Genomic DNA, 13,125 nt, shown 5'->3' on the forward strand with positions numbered 1-13,125 from the left:
TTTGCTGAACATAAAGTTGATTAGCCTCAGTTACATATATTCCCATCAATATATTCCCATTTTCTCCTTCAAAAATGTTCTATTAAAGGCTGACATTTGGCATATGCATTTGGTTAAGCTGTTGCTTGGATATCCACATGCCATATCAGAGCGCCTGAGTTCAAGTCCTTGCTCTTTCCAAGCCCAGCTTCCTGTTAATGAATACCCTTGAAGGCAGCAGTGGTGGCTCAAGTTCTCAGGTCCCTGCTACCACATGAATTGAGTTCCCGGCTCCTGGTTTCACAGTGAAACAGCATCAGCTGTTGAAGACATTTGAAGGAGTGACCCAATGGATGGAAGATCCCTCTGTGCCTCTGCCTTTCAAATAAATATGCTTATTTGTATCAAAGTGTTTCACAAAAAGCCTGGAAGAATGAGTCTTGGAGCTAAGCAGATCTGCTCCACACACCAATTACTGAATAACTTCAGGCAATTTAGCCCTGTAAAGTTGCCACCTGCAGTGCCAGCATCTCATGTGGGTGCAGGTTCGAGTCTAGGCTGCTCCACTTCTGATCCAGCTCTCTGCTATGGTCTGGGAAAGCAGTAGAAGATGGCCCAAGTCCTTGGGCCCCTGTATCCACATGGGAGACCTGGAAGAAGCTCCTGGCTCCTGGCTTTGGATTGGCTCAACTCCAGCCATTTTGTCCATTTGCAGACTGAACCAGAGGATAGAAGATTTCTCTCTCTCTCTCTCTCTCTCTCTCTGCCTCTCTGTAACTCTTTCAAATAAATAAATATTAAAAAAAAAATATTTGAAAGGCAGAGTGACACAGAGACATAGGAGAGAAAGAAAGACATCTTCCATCTGCTGATCCATTCCCCAAATGCCTGTAATGGCTGGGGCTGAACCAGGCCAAAGCCAAGAGCCAAGAACTCCATCCCGGTCTCCCTCGTGGGTGGCAGATGCCCAGTTACTTGGGCCATCTTCTGCTGCCTTCCCAGGTGCATTAGCAGGGAGCCAGATGGGAAACAGAACAGTCTGGACTCAAACTGATGCTCCAGTATGGAATGCCAGCATTGCAAGCAATGGCTTAAACCCGCTGCACCACAACACTGGCTCCCTCAGTTTTCCCACCTTAAAAAATGAGCACCATATAAGATAATACATAGTACCTGTCATAGCAATGATTAAGTTAGACTTTACTATTAGGAAATACATGAAAATAACAGAACCCTAATATCCCCACCGTGACCTTTGCTCTCCTCTACCCTTGCTTTCTCAGGAACTGCAGCCACCTGAGACCTGGCGCCCATGCAGCCGTAAACAAGGGAGGACTTCGAGTCAGGCACACATCTCCAAGCAGGCTACAGCAGCTATGGTCAGGCTACTTTTCTGTGGAGCAAGGAGAGAGATCCGTGGAGGAGTCTACCTAGGCAAAACGACTGGACACACACATACACGTAAGCTACGGCTCTGACTTACATGTTGACTGCTATCCAGACAGGGTGGTCGATCGGTCAGCTGAGTCAAAGGTTTCCGGAAAGGAGACAGGAAGCATTCCTGCATCTGGCTCTCGCTTCTGGATTTCTGTTTCTTAGGAGTCTAGGAGAGAGAAATGGAGAAGCTGAAGTCAGGAAGACCACACAGATCACCATAAAGGCAACAAACACTTGAGGCGCCAGGCATTGTGCTAACGACCACTTCCCACGTATGAGTGTGTAGCATCTTCACAGTAACCCTATGATATGTTTAGTATTATCCTGACTGCATAGATGAGAGAAACCGGAGCTTAATGAGATTAAGTACCTTGCCTAAACTGAGGGGCGGTGGCAGGGCGATGGGAGAGGTGAATGAAGGCCTGTGATTGAGGTCCACCAGCAGCATGGCGTTATGGTGACCCCAAAACTTCACTCCAAAAACTTCAAGAAATGGTTAAGCAAACAAATGCTTCCCTCCCTAAGTTTCCTGAGGGAGGGACCAGAGTACCATTGTCCCTAGCTCTCAGACCATTGAGGCCACTCAGTTCACCCCATGGCAGTGAGGACACTGGCTCCAAAACCATTTTCTTTTCTTTTTTTTTTTTTTTTTTTTTGACAGGCAGAGTGGACAGTGAGAGAGAGAGAGGTCTTCCTTTGCCATTGGTTCACCCTCCAATGGCTGCCGCGGCCGGCGCACCACGCTGATCCGATGGCATGAGCCAGATACTTCTCCCGGTCTCCCATGGGGTGCAGGGCCCAAGCACCTGGGCCATCCTCCACTGCACTCCCTGGCCACAGCAGAGAGCTGGCCTGGAAGAGGGGCAACCGGGACAGAATCTGGTGCCCCGACCGGGACTAGAACCCGGTGTGCCAGCACCGCTAGGCGGAGGATTAGCCTAGTGAGCCGCGGCGCCGGCCAAAACCATTTTCAAATGCCACAGCAACAAACAGCACTATTCATGCTGAGAATGCTACCCCCACCCCGCCAAGTTCAAGTCTGAGAACCTGTAAGTGCCCAGAGGAAGCTAATATGCCTTTCTCACAGGTAGAGGAGTCCCCCTGTAACTACAGAGGAAATCACACCAAGCCACCAGGCCAGAACTCACTTGTACCAGCCTGCCCCACTATCTGAAACTCCGGTGATCTTTAAGACACATCTGAAACAAACGCCAGGCTCCCGTGCCCTCTCTCTACATGCCTTTACCACACTGCCCTACCAGAAAGTGCCGTCCAGTCCTCAGCTGATTCTTTCCTCCAGCGCTCCAGTGACCGAGCCCTTGCTGCTTGAGCTGCGCACTCTCTCAAGTACATGCTGCACCGTTCTGTTTGTTTGTTTTGATTTACATACGTCCTGCTCACAGCCCTTCCCGGCAAGCGTCCAAGGCGGGGAGGGGAGCACAGCCCAAAACAGAACGCGCTGTACTTGAGTATGAACAGGAATTGGAGGGTACAACGCCTCTAGGCCCACGTGAGCTCAGGATCCTAAAGTAAGCTCACAATACTCTACTGTGACCCCTGGCTGAGGACAAAGAGTAAAAGAGCAGGCTGCTGGCTGCTGTGTGGTGGAGCCCATCTTTTCCCAACGAAGTCAAAGAGCCCAACCCAAAGCTCTTTTGCTTTGGGACACTCCTCCCCACCAGGAAAATTAAGGATATATTAGCTGGGGCTGGCGCTATGGCAAAGCGGGTAAAGCCACCGCCTGCAGTGCCACATCCCATATGGGTGCTGGTTCAAGTCCCGGCTCCTCCACTTCCTATCCAGCTCTCTGCTATTGCCTGGGAAACCAGTAGAAGATGGCCCAAGTCCTTGGGCCCCTGCACCCACGTGGGAGACCCGGAAGAAGCTCCTGGCTTCAGATCAGCATAGCTCGGCTGTTGTGACCAACTGGGGAGTGAACCAGCAGATGGAAGACCTCCCTCTCTCTCTCTGCCTCTACTTCTGTGTGTAACTCTGACTTTCAAATAAATACATAAATCTTTAAAAAAATAAAAAGTATATATTAGCTTCTAGGGATTACTTGAAGACAAAGATTTCATTAATCGTGTTCAATGTCTAGCACATAGTAAACACTCATTAAAAGTTTACTGAATATATATAGGGGCAGTGCTCTGGCACGGCTTAAGCTGCCACCTGGGACACCAGCATCCACGTCAGGGTGTCAGTTTGTTCAAGTCCCAGCTGCTCTGCTTCTGACCCAGCTCCCTGTGAAGGCGCCTGAGAAAGCAGCAGGTGGCTCAATATCTGAGCCCCTGACACCCAGATGGGAGACCCAGAAGGTGTTTCGGGCTCCTGCATTTGTCCTGGCCCAGCCCTGGCCATTGCAGCCGTTTGGAGAGTGAGCCAGCAGACAGAGGATCTCTTTCTCTCTCTCTCTCTCCCTCTGTCAGTCTTTCAAATACATAAATTAAAAAAAAAAATTTACTGAACATATGAAAGGCTTCTGGGGGTGACTAGGAAACTCCAGAAACCAAGCCCAGGCTTCCTTTGCGCCCACTGGAGTACTCACCACGGTCTCAGGCTGCCAGTCTGCATCGTCAGGGCATCTGCCCTCCGGCTTTCTCTTAGCCAGCTGGCTGGGAGCCAAGCTCCTCCTCTGCAAGGTAAAAAGGAAAATTGAAAACCTACAGGGATCCTGAAGCCCGGGCCCACTACAACAGCCTATCTTTTCCCTTAGGCGCACACTCACCATCCTGGGCCCAGGAGCACAAGTCAAGAGCCCATTAGCCAAAGGTCAAAGGCGCCGGCAGCTGAGAATGCAGAGCTAGGGCCTGCTACGGAGGAGGCTGCTAACTACAGAGGGGACATGGTTGGAATGAATTCGGCCACGGGCTAGAGCCCGGGCCCAAAGTGTGCAAGTGTGTCTGCTGCCAGTTAAGCGAGGCGGAAGACTAGGCCAGAGGGAGGGTCCCGGCAGCGTTAAGAGTGGGGTGGGGGAGGGGTGGAGTCCCAGGCCGGACAGAGTAGAATCAGGATGATGGTCCCAGTCAGGGTGTCGGAAGGAGATTGTTGCGGGGCTAAAGCAGTCACGGGCAAGGACAGAGAAGCTGAGGTTCAAGTCCAAGGCTTCAGGGCCAGGCACCGAGTCCGGAGAAGGAGTTTCCCGGGTTGGAACGCGGATACGAAGCCCGGACTGAGAGAGGTCCAGCAGGGACCCCAAAGGAACCAGTAAAAGACCCAGTTTGGGAAAAGAATCCCAGGAGGGAAAGAAAAGAGCAGCAGGGACGGACTCAGGCCTACGCAGCTCCCCGGTAACCCTCCTCTTGCCAAAGCGCGCGTTAACAGCCGCCCGGACTTCCCGACCCGCCAGGCCGGGTCAATCGAACCTCCCGCCGCGTTGCCGCCGCATCACCCATTGGCTACGTTCGATGCGTTCGGCGCTCGCGACAGAGGAAGGGGCGGGCCTAGGTGCAGCGGCTGCGAAGGTCTGGGTCCTAGAGCTGCAGATCGGTCAGGGAGTGGGGCGCTGGGTGGGAGCGCGGGCCGTGCGGCGCCGGGAGCCGGCTGGGCTGGGTGGGCCAGGCCCCGCGGAATCAGAGCCGAACGGGGTGCAGTTCCGCCGGCTATTGTCCCAGGCAGGAGAGCTGTCCCCGCAGCAACTTAAGGGACGATTTAGAGCGCGGAATGTGCACAGAAGCCTGGCGATTATGAAAAGCCGCAAATTTCTGCGCGTTTTGGTCGTGCTCAGGGCAGATCGCATCTTCCCTGGGTCATACCTGGAGCGAAGGACCCAGAGGACCTGATTTTCTCGGTTTGGAGGGTTTTGGTTTTGGTTGTTTTATTGTTTTTTTTTGTTTTTTTTTTTTTGTTTTTTTTCAGATTTATTTACGGGGACCGCTTTAAGCCTCTGCCGGCGATGCCGGCATGCAATATGGGCGCGGGTTCCAGACCACCTGCTCCACTTCCAATCCAGCTCCCTGCTACTGTGCCTAGGAAAGCAGCAGAAGTTGGCCCAATTGCTTGGGCCCCTGGAGACCCAGAAGAACCTCCTGGCTCCGGATTGGTCCAGCTCCAGCCCTTTCGGCCATTTGGGGAGTGAACCTAGAGATGGAAGATGTCAGCTCTCCGTCTCTATAACTCTGCCTTTCAAATAAAAAAAATCTCAAATATTTATTTGAAAGTCACAGAGAGATAGGAGGAGAGACAGAGACTTTCCATCTGCTGGTTCACTCCCAAGATGGGAGCTTTTTCATTCTGCCACGTGGGTGCAGGGGCCTAAGCACTTGGGCCATCTCCCGCTGTTTTCCCAGGTGCATTAGCAGGGAGCTGGATCGAAGCAGCCAGGACTCAAATGAGCCCCTGTATGGGATGCCAGCATTGAAGTCAGGGGTTTTCTTTTTTCTAGCCCAAACAGTGTTGGTGTTAGGCTTTAGGATTTTAGGGTTCGAATAAGCATCCAGATGACTCACTAAGGCAGAAAATATTTTTATTTTAGGGAGCACAGAATAGGTGGTTAAAGAGAGGGTTCAACCTGTCAGGACAGAGGGTGGGGGTTTGAAGTCAGGCTTCATTCCACTAGGGCAGCAGGCAGAGTGCCTTCTTGGTAAGGCATGTGGATGTTCTCAGAGTGCCGCGTGGGCCCTGATCAGGGAGATAGGGGACCTGCAGAAAGGCTGGGAGTCTTGGCAGTTTGGAATGTCCCAGGTGAGGGGCTTTGCCTGGCAATAAAAATTCCACTAGCCTTTAGACTAACCGTGCCCAGTGTCACTGGGTTTGGGGTCAACTATCTGTGCCTTAGTGGCCTAATGGGTTCTAACAGGAGTCAGCAAGACCTAGCCCAGGTGCTTGCTAACAATGGCAATGGTGCACACATGTGATTTACCACCCCGCACTCGTGAGCTCAGCTGTGATTATTTACTGCTCACAACTGCGAGATAGGTTTGTTAATGCCCCTGTTTTAAAAGTGAGGAAATAAGGTTAGAGAGGCCCCAGGTCATGCACCTGTTGATTATAGCCAGGATTTGAACTCAGGCTCCAGAATGCTTGCTCTCACCCAGCAGAACGAGGTGAAACTTGAAGTGTTTGCAGTTTTTCAGATTGTCTAACATTAGGTAGCTATGTTAATACTTACTAAGAATTCAGATTGAGAAAAACACACCCAACCAATTATGGAATTTTGGGAGGCTAGACCCTTTCTTTTGCAACCTCTGTAGGCAATTGATCAGGAATGCTTCCTGTTGCAATCTGGCTCCTTCCCAACTGGGACACCTACTTACAAATCCCCATCCAACCCCAGTAATTTGCATAACTCCCAGGGTCTGTGCTGTGGGTCCTGAACCTTAGCTTTGCTTCATAGTAAATCTGCCTCTAGGAGGAGGCTTTGTGGCGCAGAGGTCAAGTGACCTTTCGGGACCTGCATCCCACATGGAGCGCTGGTTCAAGTCCCAGCACTACTGCTTCTGATCCAACTTCCTGCTAATGCATTCTGGGACACAGCAGTTGATGGCTGAAGTCATCCACATGGGAGACTCAGATGAAGTTCCAGCATCCTGGCCTAGCCCTGTGGCAGGCCTTAGGCTGGTGGGGTGACCCAGCAGATGGTTGACTTCTCTCTCTTTTTCTTTCTTCCCCCTTATCACTCTGCCTTTCAAATAGATGAAAAAAAATTTTTTTGAAAGAGAGAGGGGCCAACACTGGTACAGCGGGTTAAGCTGCCATCTACAGCGCTGGCATCCCATATAGGTGCCAGCTGAAGTCCCAGCTGCTCTACTTCTGATCCAGCTAATGCCCTTGGGAAAGCACCAGAGGATGGCCCAAGTCCTTGGGCCCCTGTACCTATGTGGGAGACCCAGATGAAGCTCCTGGCTCCTGGCTTTGGACTGGCCCAGCTCTGGGTATTGATGCAATTTGGGGAGTGAACCAGCAGATGGAAGATTTCATGCTCTTTCTCTGTCTCTGTCTGTAACTCTGCCTTTCAAATAAATAAATCTTTTTTTAAAAAATTGTTCAGACTAAAGGGACTGACACCATCTCATCTACAGGAAGGAATGAAGATCACCAAAAATGGTAACTATGTAACCCATGTTGGGGTGGTAGGCACCTAAAAAGATACTCAGTGGCACAATGCGGTAAAGCCCCAGCCTACAGTGTTGTTGAAGGACTGTTGAAGTCCTAGCTGTTCCATGCATCTGGGAAAGCAGTAAAGGATGGCTCAAGTCCTTAGACCCCTGCACCCATGTGGGAAACCCAGAAGAAGCTCCTGGCTCCTGACTTTGAATCAGCTCAGCTCCAAGCGTTGCAGCCTTTTGGGGAAGTGAACCAGGGGATGGAAGACCTTTCTCTCCGTCTCTCCCTCTCTCTCTCTCTAACTCTGCCTCTCAAATAAATAAATAAATAATCTTAAAAAAAAAAAAGATACATCATAATCTCTGGATCCTGACTGTGAAAAGTTAAATCGCTAAGGAGAATCACAGCTGCAGATGGTGTTAAGGTTGTTCACCATCTCACCTTTAGACGAGGAGAAGATTCTGGATTATCTCAGTGGGCCCAACATAGTCTTAAAAGGGTCCTTTTAAGAGGAAGGAGGCAGAAGAGTCCATGTCAGAGAGAGAAGGGAGTCTGTTAGTAAAATGGTGCCATCTTATTCATGCTATGCGCCAGACATCTTACCTTGCAGAGTAATCTTCAGTCCTAAGCCTCATGGCCTAAGCACAGGCGTGAGCTCCACCCCCACCCTAATGGGACTCACAGCTTCCACTTTCCTGCCCCCCAGCAAATGTATAACAGGACCTGCTTCCAGCAACATGCTCTCTCTCTCCTGATCCCTCTGTCGCTTTCTCTCTGGTCCTCTTCCCCCTGGCCATATCAGGCTTCTCTCACCCGACAATAAACCTTTCCCTTAACTCTGGTGTTTGGTGTGTTTTGTGGCAGCTTCACACCCCTAGATTCTCCAAAGGACAATACAACCCAACTGGCACTCTGGTATTGACCTTTGGAGATCTGGTTCAGACCAGGTAGCCATAGAAAACTAATATTGCGAGTTAATATAAAAGTCTGTCTTTAAAAAAAAAAAAAAACTTTTCTTCAGGATCAGCATTGTGGCACAGCAGGTTAAGCCACCACCTATAATGCCAGCATCCCACATGAGTGCCAATTCGAATCCTTGCTACTCTGCTTCCGATCCAGCTCCCTGCTGAGGCACCTGGGAAAGCAGTAGAACATTGCCAAAGCACATGGACCCCTGCCACCCATGTAGGAGACCTGATGGAGTTCTAGGCTCCTGGCTTCCAACTGGACCAGCCTGAGCTGTTATAACCATTTGGGAAGTGAACTAGCAGAAGATCTCTCTCTACTCCCCTCCCTATGTCTCTCCCTCTCTCTCTGTAATGCTGCTTTTCAAATAAATAAATCCTTATTTTAAAATCTTTTCTTCTCGGGCCGGTGCCGTGGCTCAATAGGCTAATCCTCCACCTTGCGGCGCCGGCACACCGGGTTCTAGTCCCGGTTGGGGCGCCGGATTCTGTCCCGGTTGCCCCTCTTCCAGGCCAGCTCTCTGCTGTGGCCAGGGAGTGCAGTGGAGGATGGCCCAGGTGCTTGGGCCCTGCACCCCATGGGAGACCAGGAAAAGCACCTGGATCCTGGCTCCTGCCATCGGATCAGCGCGGTGCGCCGGCTGCAGCGGCGGCCATTGGAGGGTGAACCAACGGCAAAGGAAGACCTTTCTCTCTCTGTCTCTCTCTCTCTCACTGTCCACTCTGCCTGTCAAAAATTTAAAAAAAAAATCTTTTCTTCTCTTGAGCCATTTAAAATCCAAAAGGGACAGATCTTCAGCACAGCAGTTAAATCACTGCTTAGGACACTCACAACCATACTGGAGTGCATGACATTTAGGGAGTGAGCCCGTGGATGGGCACACTCTCTGTCCACCTCTGTTTCTCTCTTGGTCTGTCTCTCTGCCTCTGCTCAATTTTTTTTTTTTTCATGTAAAATATATCTCTTTCTTGATGCCGACATCACACTCCAGTTCCTGCTTAGATTTGCTTTTGGCAACGTGGTTGGAATGTATCTGGCTCAGAGCTATGACATACCAAACTTGGCTGAAAAGCTTGCAGAAATTAAAAAGGACTTGGATGCCTGGAAGAAATCTCCCAGTTCCTGACACTGACGCCAGCACTGCCTTCTGGATACACTGATTCTGTCTTTACCATCTGATCCCAAAGCATTTGCTTTCCTCTCCAACCTCGGTCATCTTCTTTGCCCAGACTCTGTGTTGTCTCAGAAAAAAAAAAAAAAAAAAAAAAAAATGGGGCCACAAGTTAAGAGCTACCCAGACAGTTCCAGCATCCTTGCCTTTCCCAGGATTCTCCTCGCAGCTGCTTGGGACGTCCTAAGGCTGGAATTATGGTGCTAGATTCGTAAACACGAGCTGTAATTAGTGGTCTGGCCCTTATTCTTTGGCATTTCCACTACCTTTAATCAAGAGAAAAATTGATGTGTTTTGTACAGCTTATAAGACAGGTATAACGGCCAGCACCGTGGCTCAATAGGCTAATCCTCTGTCTGCGGCACCGGCACACCGGGTTCTAGTCCCGGTCGGGCGCTGGATTCTGTCCTGGTTGCTCCTCTTCCAGGCCAGCTCTCTGCTGTGGCCAGGGAGTGCAGTGGAGGATGGCCCAAGTGCTTGGGCCCTGCACCCACATGGGAGACCAGGAGAAGCACCTGGCTCCTGCCTTCAGATCAGCGCGGTGCGCTGGATGCAGCTTGCCGGCCGCGGTGGCCATTGGAGGGTGAACCAACGGCAAAGGAAGACCTTTCTCTCTGTCTCTCTCTCTCACTGTCCACTCTGCCTGTCAAAACAAAAAACAAACCAAAAAATGCACATGTATGGTGAAAAGGCATACATTAGAATTAGCTGCCTGGACTCAGCATAGACGATCCTGATGTCGTCAGCAACACCTAACGCATCGTAGTCAGGAGCCAGTGGACCGGATGCTGCCTTCTCCCACCAGGCCTGCCGAGGGCGTCGGCCTCGGGCACAGGGGTGTCATGTGGTTTCTCCACGGCCTGTTTGAGCTGCTGCTTGTTGGCCTCCACAGTGAACACAGCTGTTGTCTTCACGGCAGACTCAGCATTCAAGCAGAGTGATCAAACTTGGTTCTCCTGGGGGCATTCTTCCAAGGACATCTGGGCTGCCGCTGGAGGTGAGTGACATATGGATCTTCTTTCTTGTGTGGCTGCCAGTGGCTCCCAGCACTGCCATCGTGGCCTTCAAAGCCTTTGTTTTGGCTCTGGCTTTGGCAGGGGGGTGGGGGAGTGGCGACAGGAGCTTCCTTTCTCCTGGCACCATGTTGGTGAAAAGGCTGGATCTAGATTTTATATTCACCCTAACTCCCTCTGTTCTCTCTAAATAATTTTTATTAATTTGAAAGGCAGACAGAGACAGACAGTTCTTCCGTGTGCTGGTTCACTCCCCCAAATGCCCGTAACAGCTAGGGCTGTGCCAGGCTGAACAAAGGAGCCTTCCACGTGGGTGGCAGGAAACCAACTACTTGAGCCATCACTGCTGCCTTACAGGGCATGGGTTAGCAGGAAGCTGGATCAAAAGTACAGGGAGGGGGCCAGCACTGTGGCATAGCAGGTAAAGCTACTGCCTGAAGTGCCAGCATTCCCTTTTGGGCACCGGTTCGAGTCCAGCTGCTCCACTTCCAATCCAGCTCTCTGCTGTGGCCTGGGAAAGCAGTGGAGGATGGCCCAAGTCCTTGGGCCCCTGCACCCATGTGGGAGGCCTGGAAGAAACTTCTGGTCCTGGCTTCAGATCAATGCAGCTCTGGCGGTTGCAGCCACCTGGGGAGTGAACCAGCCTATGGATGACCTTTCTCTCTCTCTCTCTCTGCCTCTCTGTAACTCTGCCTTTTAAATAATAAATAAATCTTTAAAAAAAATAATAAATGTCATGGCAACAGTTTAAAAAATATCAACAGTAGGCCGGTGCTGTAGTGTAAGCAGGTAAAGCCAGCGCCTGCAGCACCAGCATCCCACATGGGTGCTGGTTCGAGTCCCTGCTGCTCCACTTCCGATCCAGCTTTCTGCTGTGGCCTGGGAAAGCAGTAGAAGATGGCCCAAGTGTTTGGGCCCCTGAACCCGCATGGGAGACCCCGAAGAAGCTCCTGGCTCCTGACTTCAGATCAGCCCCGCTCCAACCATGGCAGCCATTTGGGGAGTGAACCATCAGATGGAAGACCTCTCTCTCCCTCTCTCTGCCTCTCCTTCTCTCTCTGTAACTCTGACTTTCAAATAAATAAATAAAATCTTTTTAAAAAATCAACAGCTTAGAGAGTATATCTTCCAAAAAAAGATCATGTAAAATGAATATTATGAAAAAAACTAAGAATGGACTTCAAAATGTCATGGTACCAAACTAGACATTGTTACTGATTGAACAGGACTTGTCCCCCCAAAGTCATGCAGACATTTAAACCCTAAAGTGTTTTTTTTTTATTTTTATTTAAATACATATAGATTTTAAAGATTTATTTACTTATTAGAAAGGCAGAGTTACTGAGAGAAAGAGAAGAGAGACAGAGAAAGAAATCTTCCATCCTCTGGTTTACTCCCCAAATGGCCACACTGGTCAGGGCTGGGGCAGGTCAAAGCCAGGAGCCAGGAGCCTCCTCTGGGTCTCTCACTTAGATGCAGGGACCCAAGCTCTTGAGCCATCTTCTGCTGCTTTCCCAGGCACACCAGCAGGCAGCCAGATTGGAAATGGAGCAGCTAGACACGAACCAGCACCCATATGGGATGCCAGCACCTGATAGCTGCTTTACCTGCTACACCACAGCACCAGCTTCCTCAAAGTCTCATAATAATGATGGATGCATGAAGGGTGGCGACTTGATCTAATTTTGGTATCTGAGAGATGGGTCTGGTGAACAGTGTGTTTTTTTAAACGGGGTTCTAGTCCTGGTCAGGGCGCCGGATTCTGTCCCGGTTGCTCCTCTTCCAGGCCAGCTCTCTGCTGTGGCCAGGGAGTGCAGTGGAGGATGGCCCAAGTGCTTGGGCCCTGCACCCCATGGGAGACCAGAAGCACCTGGCTCCTGCCATCAGATCAGTGCGGTGCGCCGGCCGCAGCGCACCAGCCCTGGCGGCCATTGGAGGGTGGACCAACGGCAAAAGGAAGACCTTTCTCTCTGTCTCTCTCTCTCTCACTGTCCACTCTGCCTGTCAAAAAAAAAAAAAAAAAAGTACCATAACTATAACTAACACAAAAACTATGTACAGCGTTACCAAAGGGAGGAAATAAACCAGAATGCTTATAGCAGCTGCAGCTCCAGCTCCTAGCGTGATAAAGATGCAATAAATATTTGCTGTTCTTGACTAAGTATCAGGATTAGGTTCATGTCCCCTCTGCTCCAGTATTTATACCTCTCCTAATAAAAACAAATTTAAGTATTTAAAAATAAGACCGATTTCACAACCAAAAAAGACAGCAGCTTTAATGTTGTTCACAGAAAGATATCAAATGTCAGCTCGACGATCAGTTATGCTTACAAACAGGAAAACCAGGCCATGTGGACTGATGGAATTTGAAATCAACAACAACAAAAAAATGCAGTGATTTTTCAATGTAGAACGACAAGGCTTGTCTGTAACACTTCAATGTTTTTGATGACTCTGAACTTTGTAAAAGTTGGGGAGTTCACCGTTTCTTCGCCTTTGCCTTGTGAGTTGTAT

At 50.1% G+C, this 13,125-nt stretch overlaps 1 protein-coding gene across 5 annotated transcripts in view; it reads right to left on the bottom strand.

Annotated features, from left to right (window-relative positions):
* Positions 1 to 4,773, bottom strand: part of RAD54L (RAD54 like) — a 41,807-nt gene extending 37,034 nt beyond the window's left edge. For 2 of the 5 annotated variants that reach the window (XM_051856520.2, XM_008265310.4), the window contains exons 1-3: positions 4,145 to 4,772; positions 3,965 to 4,051; positions 1,463 to 1,582 (exon numbers count right to left, since the gene is read on the bottom strand). In XM_051856520.2, the coding sequence (XP_051712480.1) occupies positions 1,463 to 1,582; positions 3,965 to 4,051; positions 4,145 to 4,147 (210 nt within the window). In that variant the 5' untranslated portion in view covers positions 4,148 to 4,772. Of the gene's footprint in view, positions 1 to 1,275; positions 1,373 to 1,462; positions 1,583 to 3,964; positions 4,052 to 4,144 lie in introns of those variants that run through there. The other 3 variants (XM_051856519.2, XM_051856518.2, XM_008265313.4) reach the window with 3 other exon arrangements.
* Positions 4,774 to 13,125: the final 8,352 nt, after the last annotated feature.

Source organism: Oryctolagus cuniculus, chromosome 7 (genome assembly GCF_964237555.1).
Source record: "Oryctolagus cuniculus chromosome 7, mOryCun1.1, whole genome shotgun sequence".
Classification (NCBI taxonomy): Eukaryota; Metazoa; Chordata; class Mammalia; order Lagomorpha; family Leporidae; genus Oryctolagus; species Oryctolagus cuniculus.